The following is a 16,432-nucleotide window of genomic DNA, read 5'->3' as shown; positions in this document are numbered from 1 at the left end:
CTTCTGTGTCAAGCATTCAAGCGTGTTGACGCCACGCTCTGCTTTGAATGTGTAGTCTCTTGAGAAGCGCGTTGATGACATTATTTGCTTCTGTGAACAGTACATATATACATATAAAAAACTAAAAAAATTATTTCCGTCGTCACTGTGCACGTATATCCGTCTATCATGTCCCCGCCTTCTAGCTCATCATCATTCTCAGACTTGAGAGAGGATTCGCAGATGTATGCAAAATGCCTCTCGGAAAACAGCGGACTCTTCACTAAACCCTACTTTTAAAAATACAGTTGACTGAGAGCTCAACTAAGACTGATAGGCGGTGAAATGTTACTTACATTCCCTGGTATCCACTAAAAAACCCTCTAGAGACGGTAGTGACAGTACCTCATGTGCACTTTCTTCAACACAAAGCTGGGTAGAGCCGAATCCACCGCGGTACGTTATAGTATCAGCTCTTTCTGTGGGATGCGCCGAACCAGACTCGAGCTGGACGCAAGCCTGATCGTTTCTAACTGTGAACACGAAAGCGAGTGCAAAAGACGTCCATGTCGAAATGAGTCGTCAGTGGCCTCCTCGAAAAAAAGACGTTCTTGGCAGCTTCGTCAGAAGCTCTTCAAACACAAAGAAATCCAGATCCCTTCAGACCCTTCATTTACCTCTCTTTTCAACATTCGCTCCCATCCTTTCTCTCTTGATCGTGAATTTGAGCCTCGCTTTTGGTTTATCTGGAAGGAGCTGTTGGTCACTAAGCTCTGGATACTTGTCCCAATTTCTACGGCTTTCCCAGATCTTGCGCTAGACAGTCCCCCGAACATACCAGACTTAAGCCACTATCGAATAGTTTGGCACGAAGACGTACCGAAATGTGCACCCCTATCTAATAGCCTTATTCGTCATTTGTCGTGCCTCTTTTCCCTTATTAGGAGCGCTCGTGCTATGTTCCTGTGCAGTGAAGATGCCTTTAGTCTATCTGAGTGGATCGCAACGGTGCTGAAACGCCTCAGACAAGAAATCGAGAATTTGAACGAATTATTCAAATGTCGGCCTAAATCTCCGCATTTGGACCGGACGCTAGCAAACTTGGCAAAAGAAGCCGAGGGTCCCCTTAAGGACCTCTGTATGCACATCTCTAATACTAAAACGAATGCTATAGAGCACAGGAAAATTATAGAGGCAGTGTGTGTGTTAGATAATATGTATTATTTGTTGTACTACTATTCGTTATTATCCCCGATGAATCAGCCAAAAGTTAAGTACGGGGTCATTCCGATAAAACAAGGGGAACCGTCAGAAAAGCACGCGGACCCAGAGCAATGCATGAAAAGGAGCGGTCTCACAACTGGGTTATCGAGCCAAGAACCGCAGCTCGAGCCCGGACCGACTAAAAAGAGAAAGCATTCAGATCGAACAGACAAACCAGAAGGTTGTCGCGAAGCAGCGAGAGAGAGAGTTACCGAAGTACGGCTGGAACAGAATTTTGGCCGAAAAACATCAAATGGACATTTGTTCGAGGCTAATGGTTCTGGTTCCCTGAGTGACGTAAAGGAGTCGAATCCCTCGAAAAGGGGGCTCGAAGCGGGAAGCAATTGTCTCGATGCTGATCGGTTGAAAATTCAGGGTAAGGATGTAGTTGACGAGGCCGAAAAAGCGTCAAAGTTTCGGCGCGTCAAACTCACAAAGCGAAAAAAATGGGTGATACATGATCCTGTCGAATATTTTAGCTTCTTCGCGCCCATTTGGGACCAGTATGTGAGTTGGCTGGAGCCCTTGTTTTTCAGCACGCATGTGGACGAGGAGACGGGCGCGGCGTTTAGGCGCAAGTGTGGCTCGTTCGAAGAGGCGATGAAGAAGAAGCAGGTAAATCCGTTGTTGGCTCTGTGGCATTTAAAATGGAAAGAGGCATTAGCGCTGCTGTATGCGCATCAATCGCAATCGTTCGAGATGCGTTGTATGGTGATATCGAGTGCCTGGGCGAAGAAGAAGAGGGGATCTACGAAAGAAATTGAAGAACCGATTAGTACACCGTTGATGAAAAAGTGGCATGATGCGAGCCGCGACTGGCCGAGCCTGCTGTATGCCTATGCGGTTCCGACAGACGAAGCGCTGGAAGTGCTCAGGCAGTGTGCCCCGATAGTCGAGTTTGGAGCAGGAACGGGGTATTGGCTGAGCTTGATGCGCAAGGTTGGAATAGAGTGTGTGGGGATCGACAAAATACCCCTGTCGATAGACGGCCCGGAAAACGAGTACCACGCGAACGCGCCTCCGTTCGTCAAAGACATTGTCAGAGGAGAGGCAGAGCTGCTGTCAAAGCATCGAGAGAAGACGCTATTTTTGTGCTTTCCTCCGCCGAAAGAAGAAATGGCGCTAGATGCACTTTGGATCCACGCGGGCAGGCGCGTGATTTACGTGGGTGAGTTTGCGGGATTTACGGCAAACACGCAGTTCGAAGCGGAGTTGAAAGGGAGGTACTGGCTGGAGAAAATCGTACAGCTGCCAGAGTGGATGGACACGCATTACAGCATGACTGTGTGGTCTAGAAGAGGGGAGACAGAGCAAACGAGTCGTCCGGACGTAAGAGAGAGGTGGCTGGTCGGAGAGGCGTGCAAGAGCTGTCAAAAAAGTGCGGAACACTGTCCGACGCTGAAGAGGTGCCGAATCACTAGGTCCGCCGTTTATTGCTCTAAATTGTGTTATTGGAAGGATTGTGCAAAATTGTCGAGCATGCACGCACTAAACATGGTATTTTTGAAAAAAAAAGAAGACAGGGAGCCCGTACTGAATTTCGAGTCTGAGAGACACTTCAAGCGGTTGAAGGGCAGGAGGAGGAGAGGGAGCGGGCCTCCGAGTAGCAGGCTCGTGAGCAAGGGGGCCAAGAAAAGCGAGACAAAGAAGTAGCAGGGAATAAAAAAAATTATTAAATGCTTGCCTCATGAAACAGTCATGGCGGGTATTCAGCTAGGCGTGCACCAATTCTTGGAAGAGGGGCTCAATCCCGTGAAGGCGAAGACGAGTTCTCGGTGGGAGGGCGTGTCAGTTCCCCACATGCACTTGATAGACATGAGGTCGGACTACGATGAGGTTCTGATGGATCGTTTTTACAACGAGTTGATGATTCCGAATTTTCCCTTGGAAGACGAGCTGGATTCTTTGGAGTATATGAAAAGTATGGTGTTGTCTGGCCGAGAGGAGGATTCGACGTACAAGGAGTTCGAGTTTGTAGATTACCACATGTTGATTATGGTGAAGCTGAACGAACCTTATGATCCGAGCGTGAAGTACGACTACAGTTCGGATCGATTTCAGGGCGAGATAATGGGGGGGGTGGTGTTCGAGTATTACATTCAGGCGAACACGGGGCTGCTGACGTATTTGATGGTGAGCGTGAAGTGGCGTGGCCTGCGCCTGGGTAGCTTGCTGGCGGAAAAGTGCCGAGACATGCTGGAGGCTCACGCGAAGAGCCGGGGTCATTTGGCGGGGTGCAACGCGATTTTCTTGGAGACGAATTCGGCGACCAAGGTGAAGGATTTGGTCGACGTGATGCCGATTTCGAAGCGCCACAAAATTTTTTACGACATGGGACTGAGGTTGGTCGACTTTGACTACGTGCAGGCGCCGTTGGATAAGGACAAGAGGAAGGTCAATTACTTGCTGCTGTGCTGCTTCATCACGCCGAGAATTCCGTCGACTATGGTGGGCCAAAAGGAGTGCTATTACTTGCCGTCTACGCTGTTGCGAAACACGATATACGCGTTTTGGAGCAACGCCCCGATCAAGGGGAGGAAGTTCAGCGAGGACGTGGACTATAAGAGGATGCAGGACCAGCTGAAGCGACGAGACCACATCGCCTTGCTGGACCTGCCGTGGGAGAGGCCCTTCACGGTCGTCGACCTGCACGAGCATTTCGACTTGGAGCTGCTGGTGCAATTCTATCAGGACTTGCTGATTCCGTGCTACAAGGGGTGCGACGGGGAGCTCGATTCTCTGGACCGGTGGTTGGAGCTGTTGTCCAACAAGCAGCACATTCACGACGATTCGCAGGTGGTCTTTCACCTGTTGCTGGCGCTCAAGTATTCGGACGACGAGGAAGAGAACAGCAAGCCGATTATTTCTGGGGGGCTTTCGTTTGAGTATTTTCCCACGAACAACTGCGGCTTTCTGACCTACCTGCTCGTGCCGATTGGAGAGCGCGGAGAGCGCATGGCGTACGCGCTCATAGCGCGGGCTCTGTCGGAGCTCGACAGCGACGCCAAGATGCGCGGGTTGCTCGGAGGGTGCAACGTCATTTTCATGGAGTGCTCGCAGGCGGGTGGCATAGCCATTCCGTCTCAGATGCAGGAGATACAGGACATAGAGCTCCAACACCCGTTGCTGGAGAGCATGGGGTGGAAGATGGTCGACTTCGACTACGTGCAGCCGCCAAACCAGGATCCCAGCAAGAAGGTGAAGAGCATGTTTTTGATAGCGCTCGTCACGCCGCGCATTCCCATGCTGGTTCAGGAGGACGCCAAGCGCTTGTACTTGCCGACCTCGACCTTGAAGAAGTTCATGGTCGACCTGTGGGACCAGGCGTGCGTGAGGCTCAACTTCAATTACAAGTTGGACCAGGATTTTTTGACGATGATCGACCGGATCGATCGTCGGCCGCGCATTCCGCTGCTGTCCAGGCCGTGGAACAAGCCGTGGACGATGTGCGACCTGCAGGAGAACGCGAGTTTGGAGTTGTTGAAGCAGTTCTACATCGAGTTGCTGCAGCCCGTGTTCGTGAATCACCTGTTCGACTTGGAGCCCCCCGAGGTCTGGCTGAGGAAGCTCACGTGCTCTCTGAAGAACACGGAGCTGTTCCACATCTTGCTCGCGATCAAGCCGTCGACCGAGGACGGCTCCGGCACGCCGCCGCCGATACTGGGCGGGTTGGCCTTCAACTACTTCGAGGGCACCAACTGCGGCTTCATTACGCACGCCATCATAAGGGACCTCACGAACCGAGAGATCATCGCCAAGTCGCTGATGGAGCGAGCCGTTGGGATACTGGACGAAGACGCGGTCACTCGCGGAAACTTGGCGGGGTGCAACGCTATTTTTTTGGAGACGACCGACCCGAACTTTCTCACGAGAGACGACGAGGGCGGCGCGCACGCGGAGACGGACGGCGCGCAGCCGGCGCAACTCGACGCGCTGGGCCAGGGCGCGAATCAATCTGGCGGCCAGCGGGGCGGACCGGTGGACCCGAATGTTGGCCAAGGTGCGACCGGACAGGCCAACAGGAGCTCGGCCGACCACCAGGGCCAGCAGGACTCTCTCGCTCAATCGGCCCCCATTCAACGACAGAGCCTCAACGGCGACGCCGTCCTGCCCTTCGCGAGTCCCTCTCGCGGGGCCTCCTGCGCGTCGCCGTCGCGTTCCAAAAATCTCGACGACGACTTCTCCTCACCGAGGCCGAAGTCCCGCGGCTCGGACGCCGAGCCCGCTCACCGCGGCCTGAGCGTCCAGCCCGTGTTCGGCCGCGAGCGCGCGCCAAACGAACCAACCAACTCCAGTCGCGTCGCCGCTCTGTCCGACCTCCTCAAGAAAAAAGAAGAACTAATCGACGCCAAAGAAGAACTCGACCGGCAAAACTCTGATGCTCACTACCTAAACGTCTCGATCCTGGACATGTCGATCCAACACGAAATGTTGTACCGTCTTGGGTGGAGACTCGTCGACTTCAACTACGTGGCCCCCCCCTCCAGATCGGGCCTCCCCCCCGCGCTTACCAAATCATTGGCTATCTTCCTGACCGTCCGAGTCCCGAAAGTCGAACTGGTCACGGAAGACGAATCCTACTACTACCTGCCTCGACAAATGCTCACCAGCTTCATCTCGGAATATTGGAAAATCACCACCGCCGCTCAGAGACACGACTGCCGAAAGGACCCAAGGTTCCTCAATATGATAGACCTGATCAGCCGAAGAGAGCGCATACCTCTGTTGGACCTCCCTTGGGAAAGACCCTGGACCCTCGTCGACCTCTGGGAAGACTTCGACGCTCAACTACTCTACAAATTCTACCAAAACTATTACGCCACCACGTTCCCGGACAAGGCTCAACGAGAGCCCCTCTCCACCTGGCTCCAACTCCTCTCCTCCGAAAACCGAGACGTGCCGTCTGCCGAAGACTTCCACGTCCTGCTGGCCCTCCAATACCCCCTCTCCACCAACCCGACCCTGCAAAAAACGAGCACGGCCAACATCATCAGCGGACTCCTTTTCACCTACTTCACAACCAACAACTGCGGACTGCTGACCTTCATGTCCGTGCCCACTCACTACACCAACGGCGAACTCCTGGCCAGAAACCTCATCGACGAAGCCACCGTCAACCTAAACGAAAACGCCGTCCTGCGAGGGCACATCGCAGGATGCAACGCCATTTTCATGGAAACGCCTCCCTCTTCGTCGACTTATATAAATACCAATACAATTTTTAATCAAACTAGACCCGATCATGACATCCTCTACCGGGGTGGATGGAGAATGCTCAATTTCGAATATTATCGGCCTCCATTGTCTATTTTTTCCACCGGAGGAGTGCCTTTTTTGTTGCTCGCACTTCTTACACCAAACATACCCCGAGAGAAAGACCAAAACAATCAGTATGTCTATTACATACCAAAGGAAATGCTCACGTCCTTCCTGTCGCACAACTGGCGCACTACCTTTCACCGAATCGGAAAATCGATTGTCACTAAGGACATGCACTACAAAAAGATGATGGACAGTCTGAAGGACGTCGACCGCGTCAAGCTGCTAGATCTCCCCTGGATCATACCCCAGGCAAAACTCTAGCTCCCCCGACCAACGCGCCTGTCTCAATCAACCCCGTCTCGCGTCGAAACGCAGTCTGCACCCCCAACTCTTCGAACGGGGCCCGTCGCCTCCGACCAAGGCAACCCGCGCCTCGCCCCGTCCAGACCTCGCGACCCGCGCCCGCAGTCGCCGCGCCCGAACGCGGGCCATCGAACGAGTCGAGGCCCAAGGCGCCTCTTGTGTAATCGATTTTTTTAATTCCTGTAAAATTACAAAGCTAAAAAAATAAAGGTTTATTATAAGAGAGAGCAGTTCCTCCACCCCTTTTTACGGAGAGGACGTGGCCGCGCGCGGCCCTGCTCGCTCGCCCGGCAAGCGCCCATCCGAAGCGCGCTCACTCGCGCAGCAAACGCGCCAGACCCCCTTCTCCCCCAGAGGTCCAAAACCCGCGCTCCGTAGAGAGAAAGAGAGAGCAGAAAACGGACCTGCTCAAGGAGCTCGCACCTGAAAAAAGAGTCTACGCGCTTGCGCGTTGCCTTTCCACCCGGCTAGCTTTATCGCGCATCTGGGCAGCAAACACGCCGACCACCTCTGTAGCTGTCTGCCCACACCCTCTTCGCCGGCCTTCACGGCCTGAGGGGTCCAGCACCGAAACGCGCCGTGCACCCCACGACGTCCCCGCGCGTTCTCTCAGGGGCAAAGCCACGCGTTCTTCGCTGGCCGAAGGGGTGAGCGCTCGCGGCCCACGCGCTCGAGCGCCCGGTCTAGCTTTTTCTACCGCGAATTCCCAACGACAAGAATCTCTCGTAGAAAAAGTACACACGCAAAAACTTCACCAGAAAAAAATGCACTGGGCACCAGCTTCTCGCTCAGTCAAGCCTCCGCGCCGCAAACAGAGTGCAACGCGGCCTTTTTCGGCCAAGTGCACCACATGTCGGGCGCCCCAGCACACCTGGAATCTGATCCTTTTGTGCCCAGACGAAAAAAAAAATGACAGGATAAAACGACAGTGTGTACGCGATACAAAAAAACAGCTTTACTGCCCCTACAAAAAGAGACCAGCAGATACGCGGGATCAGCCATCTCGTCCGCAAATTGACGAGTTGATGCGCGTCAGCTTGTCCAGCAAAACTTTAAGACCATTCAGCACCACCTCGTCTGGGGGCAGCGACTTGGAAGTTTCCACAATAAATCGAAATTTATCTTGCTTTTCTGTCAGAAAAACCAAGTTTGGATGTCCCATCTTCTGGGCTTTGTCTTTGCACACCTGACAAAAAGTGCACCGCGTGCTGTCCTCTATATCTACAATATCGGTCATATTATCATATTTGTATACCTTTGTTGGACAACTGTCAACAAATTCCTTCTTCTGGCTCGATTTCAACATGTCCAACTCGTTTTGGTTCAGACGAATGTCTACATCTAGCTGAAAGGTGGCGCCCACTGAGGGAATGTACTTGGCATGGTCCTTGCCAATTCCCTTTCGAACCTTGGCCCGCAGCTTCAGTTCTTGATTCCTCGCCAATTTGGTTATAGTGATTCCTTGCTCGGCCTTGTCCGTGACCAAGGGAACGGGACGAATCGTCTCGTCTCCGGATATCACAATCAAGTCTTGGTCTGTAACCGTCATCCGGTCCTGATCTACGCATTTCACGTCTAACATCAATTCAACTTGACATAAATCACACCCGTTCTCACAATCACACTCCTATACACACGCAAAACAACCTCTGTCAAACCAAGAGCCAGAGACCAATACACGCATATGCACGCATAAAAAAATTGCGTTTCTCGCAACAAATTTCTATTCGCCTCAAACACCTCCTTTTTCTGAGGCGCACATACTCGAATGTACTTTTTGTTATTGCAGCTCTCACTCAAAATCGGTATGAGACCCAGTCTGTGAGCGATAAACTCATCGTGCAGAGGACTCGTATTCGAATATATCTCCACCAAGTCAATCGCCATCGTGGGCACTTCGGCAATCAACACGCGTCTCAGAGCATTTGCAACGCCAATGTCCACGTTCATCAAATCGAACGTGATGGATTCATCCGTGAGTAAAATGTTATCGATTTTGGGACCACGCGCAGTAGACATGCGACCGCCTTCGCCTAACTAAAGGCCAACAGAAAATAATTCTTTCTTTCCCTAATTATTCACCACACCTTCTCTTTGCCGGCCGTCTCCACGCCAGTCGCCCGCCCGATTCGAGACGAGTCGGCCACCCGCCGCTTTCGAGCGGACGAGCCGTCCCCCTTTTGAGAGGCCAGCCTGTCGTCCCCGCTTTCTTTCTCCGCGCGCCGTGGCCCCCAACGCGCACCGTCCTTCTTTCTCCGCGCCCGCGCTCGGCCGCCACCTCCTACGACGGCCGCTCGTTTCGCGCGCCTCTTTCCGGCGATTTGCCGCGCACGCAAAACGGCGTCTCCCAACCTCTCCGCCGAGTCGCCTCGTCTCGTCGGTCCCCTTCCGAATCAGCCCGCCGCCCCAGGCGCGGTCGCCCAGTTCTCGCCTCTGCGCCGTTCGGCAGTGCTCATAAAAAACTGCAAAAAGCGACTCTAGAAAATACTACGGATCAATATATCATATCTCATACACACACAAATCCTACGCACACTTCCTTCTGCGCGCATTTCATGTCCAGCTGTTCACCCTTTCTCTAAACATCGGCCGAACCCCCAAACCATGAACCGCCCCTTCATCCGGAAGAGCTATGTCGTCAAAGCCAGCCACGGAGAGGTCTATACCGGCGGACCCATCGCCTTTCACCCACAATTTCAGTCCTTGATCACGGCGCAAAATAGCCGCGTCAACGCCGTGCCCATCGCGCCCTCTAATACCTTCGTCTTTCCTATAGCGGGCGATGACTCTAGAGTCATGGCCGTCGCCGTACACAAACTCAGCGGCAACGTCGCCGTCGCTCACCAAAGTGGATTGATTCGCGTCTATGAACCCAACCTCGTCGGCTCGCCCGCAAACCCCTCGCTTCCTGACGCCGACGTCGCGCAATCCGCGAGCAAGCGCTTCCCTATTCGGTACAAATGGCTAGAGACCGCCAAGTGGAAGTGCAACACCGTCACCTCTCTCGCTTGGAATCACCAACCTCATTCCACGCGGCCTCTCGTCGCCGCCGCGTCGGCCGATGGCACGCTCAAGGTCTTCGACCAGAAGGGCTGCTACTGCACGCACAACTTCCGAGGACACTCTGCGCCCGTCACCCTCTGCAAGTTCGACGAGACCGACGCTGATTCGCCCAGCTGGCTCCTTTTCAGCTCCGGACACGACTGCACGGTCCGCGTGTGGTCGCTCATTCAGTCAAAGCAAATCGCCCTCCTGACCAACCATATGGCCGTCGTCACCGACATCCAGCTCGTCAACGACTGTCCCACCGGCAAAAAATTGGTTACCGTCGGACGCGACCAAATCGTCAGTATCTACAACGTCGACAACCAAAAATTCACACTCTATACGACCATACCCGTCTACGAATCCATCGAGGCCTGCATCGTCCTGGGCGAACGCGCCCTGTATCCCAGAACGTCTGCTCCCAAACCTCCCGGCTCCCTCGACGTCCTCGTCGCGGGCGAAAGCGGGCGCCTGAAAATCTGGAACTCGAAAACCTCCACCTGTGTTTGGGAACAAAAAGACCCGTCGGTGCCCGTCGACTACCTGATCCTGGCCAAAAAAACTCAAGCGGAGCCAACGCAAAAATCCGATCGCGATTTTTCCTCCTCAAACCCCGAGCAAAGCCAACTCCCCCCCGATCGACAAGACGCCCTCGTCGTCGTAACTCAAGACCGAAACATGCACGTCTACTCCGCAGACACTCTAAAACTCACCACGACCATCGTCGGTTACAACGACGAAATCATGGATCTAGCGCACATCTCTCAAGACGAAATCGCCGTAGCCATCAACTCAACCTGCCTTCACCTCTTCAAACTACCCTCCTTCAACTCCAGAGTCCTAGGCATGACCGACTCGAAGGAAAACACGTCCAATATCTGCCACAAAGAACCCATCCTGGCACTGGCCGTCTCCCCTTGTCAACAATGGATCGCAACCGCGGGCAAAGACCAAATCCTCATCGTCTGGTGCATCGCTCTCAACCAAGCCGTCGCTCAACTCACCGGCCACACCGGTGCAGTCCTGGCCACTCAGTTCTGTGGAAAAACCCCCCACTACCTCGCAAGCGGCAGCCAAGACACCACCGTCAAAGTCTGGGACCTCTCCGCAATTCTGAAAGACACCCCCAACCCAACCCCCCCTCCCACCTCTCAACGCATTTCTGCCAGCCTGGCCACCGTCAAAGCACACGCCAAAGACGTCAACTGTCTGACCATCTCGCCCAACAACGCTCTCTTGGCCACCGGCTCCCAAGACAAAACTATCAAACTCTACTCTCTTAACAAACTACACCAACGACTACTCGTCGATCGAGGCACCCTCCAAGGACACAAACGAGGCGTCTGGGACCTAGCGTTCTCCCCCGTCGACAAAGTCCTGGCCTCTTGCTCGGCGGACCAAACCGTCAAGCTGTGGAACATCCGAGACCTCACGTGCATCAAAACCTTCCAAGGACACACCGCCAGCGTCCTGCACGTCCGGTTCATAACGCACGGCCTCCAACTCCTGAGCGCCGGCGCCGACTCACTTGTCAAACTCTGGAACATACACGACAACGAATGTGTAAACACGTTCGATGTCCACGAAGACAAAATTTGGGGGCTCTCCGTCGAGCCAGGGTCTCAGGGCGCCTCCTTCGTCACCGGCGGCAGCGACTCTCTAATGTGTCTGTGGCAAGACAACACCGAACAAGAAATCGAGGAAGAAGCGCGACGACGAGACCAAGACATCCTCTCCACACAACACCTAGAAAATTTAACTCTGTCAGAAAAATACACGGAAGCAGTGAAACTCAGCCTACATCTAGACAGGCCTTTCCAAACGCTGCAGGCACTCCAGTCCATGCAAGCCGACCCGTCGGAAGAAAAAGTGCGCAATTCCCTGAAAACGCTCATCGCCGACTTGACCTATGAACAACTACAAAAACTGCTTAAATACGTCAAAGATTGGAACACAAACTCAAAATACGCCCTTGTGTCGCACAGAATACTGTATTATATCTTCACCACGTTCAGCCCCGACTCGCTAATCCAACTGCCCTACATGAAGGAAACTCTCCAGGCACTCATCCCATATACCATACGCCATTCTCAAAGAGTGAACAGGCTGCTGCAAAACTCTTACATCCTAGACTACATGCTGCAACACATGAGCCTGCTTCCAGACTTGGACAATATTGACGCCTCAACCGAGGGTTACCGAACTCAGCTAACGAATGCCGCACCAGCTGGCACGGAGGCGAGCGCGGGCGAAACCAGCTGAGAACCGTCAACACGAAAAGTTTCGAAAAAATTTTGGCAAGCGAATGCAGAGCGTAATAAACACAGTATCTGCATCAATTAAGATGATGGCGGGGATGGGGCCAGCCTAGAAAGCTCATCTAAGTAAGAGTATGTAGCGCTTATCAAATTTTTGTTGCATTTGAGGTTAAAACATAGGCCTAATTCAGAGCAAAGTGGCCTTTATGATACAATATAAATTCTAAGACCATTACCAGACATTTACTTACTCGGGGTTGGTGGTTGGTCTTGGGCCATTTAATTCTCTCGACAAAAGTGTGCGTCGGTGAAGCTAAATTTCTAGATCCACGTAAAATGCCCGGTCGGTATCCGTGTTCCGTCTGCTGGCCTCCCAGCAGGGGGCAATGCAAGCCGCACAACTATCTTAAAAAATATTTCAGCTACTCTGTCAAAATCTCCTCTTCTCAGCCATAGCCAAGCTGAAATTTCTTTCGACAGCAAGCATTCAGAAGGAAAAAGCAGGGATCGAGCGAAAAGGCTCCCCACATAAAAGAATTCAGTGTGTTTTGATTTGTCGCGGCCTCAGAAAAAACGGAGTGGCAAAAGCATGTCATGAGCAGCTAATAATCCCCTTAGATTCATTCACCATAAAATTCTTATATATGCTTAGTATCGCGGTGCAACACAGGTCATGATTATTGACATAACATGGTTTGAATACGCATGAAAAGTTGGGAGAATGATAGAAGATGGTACAAGCAACATTGCAAACCCCTTGATATCAGTTTCAAAGTCTTGAAATAACAAGACCAGAGAGTGAGATTACTGGCAAATAGTACGAACTGTACATATGCCATTATTACAAGTTGTCGTCTGCATACAAGTCTGTCCGGCCCCCCCACCAAAACCGTGTCCGCCAAAGCCATGTCCGCCAAATGAAAACAATGAAACTTGGTTGATTAAACTATTTTAAGGAAAAGGAGGTTAATATGAGTAAATTAAACAAAAAAGGAAAATTGTACGAGTTACGCACTCTTCAAAACTCATAGCGCGTCCACCGTAACCTGAATTCCCCTCCATATCTTCACCATATCGATCATATCGGCTGCGCTTCTCCGGATCAACCAGGGTTTCAAATGCTGGACGTAGATCCGCGAACAACAAAATTAGAATTTTTGTGATTAACAAGCATGTAATATATACAATATATATAGTATAATATGTAGGACATATATATACACCTCTGCATACCTTTGTTGATTTTTATCATGTTCTCATGAAAAATTTTACGCTCCTCCTCGTTTTGAGCTTTATCGGGGTGCCACTCGGCTGACAATTTATGATATGCCTTGACCGCGCAGGTTATTATCAGAAATGAATGAAAAAGTAATGTTTAGTCCACAAACCACTTACCTTGCGTATAGCTCTTTCTGATGCATTAGGTGATACACCCAATATGTCGTAATATTCAGTATGCGTGCGAGCTTCTAAAAGCTCTACCAGAGATGACACTATCAGCAGTGCAAATAACAATTTGCACCCGAGGACAGTGTACTTGATGGTCGCACATGACATGATTTAGTGTTGAAAAAATTGATAGTAAAAAAAATTAACTCCTTTTTGTGTAGACATTATATCTTACTATTAAAAAAGTCTTTTACACATCTCGAATATTTATTCCGTCTTGGCCAAAAATAGATCCTTCGATTTGTTTAAAGCGCTCGGCTCTCACTACCGTACTGTCTATACTAGGTCCATGCTCCGGATAGAAATGGTGTACTCTCGTCTGTATCATTATCCATGTAGCTGGACCATCGCACCACAGTAGTCCCACACAATCAACACGTCCGATGAAGTTCGCGATAGACATGCATGCCTTTCACCGCCTCGTGGTACATTTTATGTTAAATTTTTTCTAAACTGTGTGTTACGTATCCTAAATTATCAACGCATACACGATTTGTTGGCCGAATTCCAGCGCTGTTAGTTAAACCAACGTTTTCATCATGCCTGCCGGTAACGTTCGAAAAAAAATGTCGGAAGGCCCTTCGGTATTCGACGGCGAATAACCCTAGCTTTGTTTTGCTGCACGTATCCATTACTGCAGTGTTTCCGTCTGTACACGAACTGAGAGGTTACTGCTTGAGATCCTATTTTATTACCTAACATTGCACTCGAAGAACTGCGCATCTTGTGGGGGCGCCATTGGCTTTTTTTTTGTTGGTTTTATTTTGATTCGTCGTCAGATTGGTATTGCTGATACCAATTCGGAAAAACGATTTTGACGAGTTTTTTTGCGGTGGTGTCAATAAAGCAACATCCACTTGACTTGGCTGTTTCTAAATGTTCGATTTGGACCATGGCCAACCCGACGTTCCATATATGCTTGGTGACGGCCGAACATCTGACTCTGCCCTTTACCTCGCCTGCAGGTGGATCTTCTTCAATTGGAAATGTCAGAGGACGCAAATTCGCACCGTCTGTTAGCTTATTCGAAATGCTATAAAACTGTCTCAGCTGAGAAACTGTGCAAGCAGAGCCTTCTGAACTTTTCTCGAACAGATCCAGCGGTATCAGGCTATCTGGACCAATTTGAAGAGGATTCAAAACGGAAGGCGGCAGTCGATGAAAAGATGACAAATTTTCACTTGAATCAAAAGAATAACTGCATGAAATAACAGGAAACAGTCGCTTTCTGATAAGACCGGTATAACGTGTTCGGGCTATCAGTTCTTGACCCAAATAGCATCCTTTGTCGAAGTCAATTCCGTTCAAATATTCTAAATTGAATTCAAGCGGAATAGACCGACCAGAGATAAGTTCCGGGTATTCCGGAATTCCGTTTAAAAATCGAAGCCACGTATAAATGTTGGTACTTGAGTCGTCCAGCACCATAATGTGTTTTGGGAGACCGTCAAGTGCTAAAATGAATACAAGCAAGTCAGAAAAGATAGTGTATCAAGAAAAGACCGTTTGCAGCACGGGTAGATGACAACGTGACGGAACAATAAGAAATCGAGCAGACTTATACTCTCAGTCAAAAAACGCCATCTCAAAATGACGTGGACTCTTTCAGTCAATTTGTCCTTCATAAAATTATTGTCCTCATATCCAGAGCAATGGCTAGTGCAGCTATAGACAGGTGTCCTATTAGAGCAACTTCGCCTGCAAAGTCGCAGCGCTCGTGCATAATCTCGCCAAGTAAACCATGCCATATACGTATATGCAGATATGCACACCTTCTTTCTAACAGTAGAGACTGCAAAGGGTTCGTAAAAACAAAGAACCTGAAAAATAAGCATGCAGTGCATTCCCCTCTCTACGATCCTATGCGCGGCGCGTTGTTTGAGCCAGTGCTGCAATTTAAACTATAGTCCAATCTCAGGACTCTCTGTGAAAGTCTCTCTTTTAAATGCATGCACTCATTATTATTGTTTTTGTACAGCACACAAAAGCAACCAGAGGCAAAACACTGACTAGTTCCCAAAAATCACAATCTGCAGAGGTTGGCCCACAAATCTGTTTCGATTCTGCTTCGATGTCCAGAGATTGTAGCCCAAGCAGGAGGCATTTTCTCAATCACTCGTGTGTGGAAGAAGCACGTCGTCACAACTAAAATTGTGTAAAGTTTGCAGTCCAACAAAAAATTTTACGTACGGTTTTTGTCGAATGGTACAATCAATCGAAGCGCAAGCGGCCATCTCGGATCCTGGTAAAAATTGACATCGAATTGAGTTTTTGTATTCAAAAGCCATAAGACTATGCTTTTCTGATGTTCCTCGGACGTAGCGACAAGTGAATAAATGCGATAAATTTTGTTTTGTTCGACTTGGTCTAGATGTACTTGATTCCGCATTTTATACTTTTCTAAATGCTCCTGCAATATTTGCAAGCAGTCCTTGTCCGCTTCTATCCAAAATGATCTTTGCGAAGGACGATGGTACATCAAGGCATCGCAAAGTATACGACCTTTGTCATTCAAAAAAGCTGTAAAAAAGCAGTCACTGCCAAACGCATCGGGAGAAACAGACTGAATTGCTGACACATTCTTCGTCGTCAAAGAGTGAAGTAGTTTTGCAGAGTCTGGGCCATGAAGATGAATCAGTTGGCGGCGAGATTGGTGTGTTAAGATACCACTAAATTCGCCTTGTGCTATTGCGCCAAGTAAACGATTCATTATGAAAACATGCCCCCATATATATTACCATATAACGAACAGACACCCGACGACTTCAATATTCGCATGAGAAAAAAAAAAGTCTGACCTACACATCAGATGC

At 50.4% G+C, this 16,432-nt stretch overlaps 4 protein-coding genes across 4 annotated transcripts; 1 reads left to right on the top strand and 3 right to left on the bottom strand.

The window, feature by feature from the left end:
* Positions 1 to 7,159: 7,159 nt before the first annotated feature.
* Positions 7,160 to 8,889, bottom strand: LOC126323917 (DNA-directed RNA polymerase II subunit rpb3-like). The gene is made up of 2 exons (XM_049994835.1): positions 8,632 to 8,889; positions 7,160 to 8,494 (listed from the first exon to the last, which is right to left on the bottom strand). Exons 1-2 carry the CDS (start codon positions 8,884 to 8,886, stop codon positions 7,862 to 7,864), a joined length of 888 nt encoding a protein of 295 aa, XP_049850792.1. The 5' UTR covers positions 8,887 to 8,889; the 3' UTR covers positions 7,160 to 7,861.
* Positions 8,890 to 10,131: 1,242 nt separating this feature from the next.
* On the top strand, positions 10,132 to 12,300 carry LOC126323888 (transducin beta-like protein 3). Its single transcript, XM_049994802.1, has one exon. It carries the CDS (start codon positions 10,132 to 10,134, stop codon positions 12,172 to 12,174), a length of 2,043 nt encoding a protein of 680 aa, XP_049850759.1. The 3' UTR covers positions 12,175 to 12,300.
* A 460-nt stretch (positions 12,301 to 12,760) lies between these two features.
* LOC126323900 (chaperone protein DnaJ-like) lies at positions 12,761 to 13,738 on the bottom strand. Its single transcript, XM_049994815.1, has 4 exons — positions 13,566 to 13,738; positions 13,404 to 13,500; positions 13,186 to 13,291; positions 12,761 to 13,116 (listed from the first exon to the last, which is right to left on the bottom strand). The coding sequence occupies exons 1-4, from the start codon at positions 13,725 to 13,727 to the stop codon at positions 12,975 to 12,977; spliced, it is 507 nt and encodes a 168-aa protein (XP_049850772.1). The 5' UTR covers positions 13,728 to 13,738; the 3' UTR covers positions 12,761 to 12,974.
* A 426-nt stretch (positions 13,739 to 14,164) lies between these two features.
* On the bottom strand, positions 14,165 to 16,412 carry LOC126323899 (uncharacterized). Its single transcript, XM_049994814.1, has 2 exons — positions 15,810 to 16,412; positions 14,165 to 15,073 (listed from the first exon to the last, which is right to left on the bottom strand). The coding sequence occupies exons 1-2, from the start codon at positions 16,327 to 16,329 to the stop codon at positions 14,379 to 14,381; spliced, it is 1,215 nt and encodes a 404-aa protein (XP_049850771.1). The 5' UTR covers positions 16,330 to 16,412; the 3' UTR covers positions 14,165 to 14,378.
* Positions 16,413 to 16,432: the final 20 nt, after the last annotated feature.

Source organism: Schistocerca gregaria, unplaced genomic scaffold (assembly GCF_023897955.1).
Source record: "Schistocerca gregaria isolate iqSchGreg1 unplaced genomic scaffold, iqSchGreg1.2 ptg000875l, whole genome shotgun sequence".
NCBI lineage: Eukaryota > Metazoa > Arthropoda > Insecta > Orthoptera > Acrididae > Schistocerca > Schistocerca gregaria.
This window is presented reverse-complemented; position numbering and strand designations above follow the sequence as displayed.

Excerpts from the sequence above, each read along its gene's own strand:
- LOC126323888 (XM_049994802.1), top strand. The coding sequence starts at position 10,132 with ATGGCCGTCGTCACCGACATCCAGCTCGTCAACGACTGTCCCACCGGC.
- LOC126323917 (XM_049994835.1), bottom strand. The coding sequence starts at position 8,886 with ATGTCTACTGCGCGTGGTCCCAAAATCGATAACATTTTACTCACGGAT. Across the intron at positions 8,495-8,631 it reads ATAACAAAAAGTACATTCGA|GAGTGTGATTGTGAGAACGG; the intron begins GTATGTGCGCCT and ends GCGTGTGTATAG.
- LOC126323900 (XM_049994815.1), bottom strand. The coding sequence starts at position 13,727 with ATGTCATGTGCGACCATCAAGTACACTGTCCTCGGGTGCAAATTGTTA. Across the intron at positions 13,501-13,565 it reads CAGAAAGAGCTATACGCAAG|GCATATCATAAATTGTCAGC; the intron begins GTAAGTGGTTTG and ends TGCGCGGTCAAG. Across the intron at positions 13,292-13,403 it reads CATGATAAAAATCAACAAAG|CATTTGAAACCCTGGTTGAT; the intron begins GTATGCAGAGGT and ends ATCTACGTCCAG.
- LOC126323899 (XM_049994814.1), bottom strand. The coding sequence starts at position 16,329 with ATGAATCGTTTACTTGGCGCAATAGCACAAGGCGAATTTAGTGGTATC. Across the intron at positions 15,074-15,809 it reads TGTACCATTCGACAAAAACC|CACTTGACGGTCTCCCAAAA; the intron begins GTACGTAAAATT and ends TATTCATTTTAG.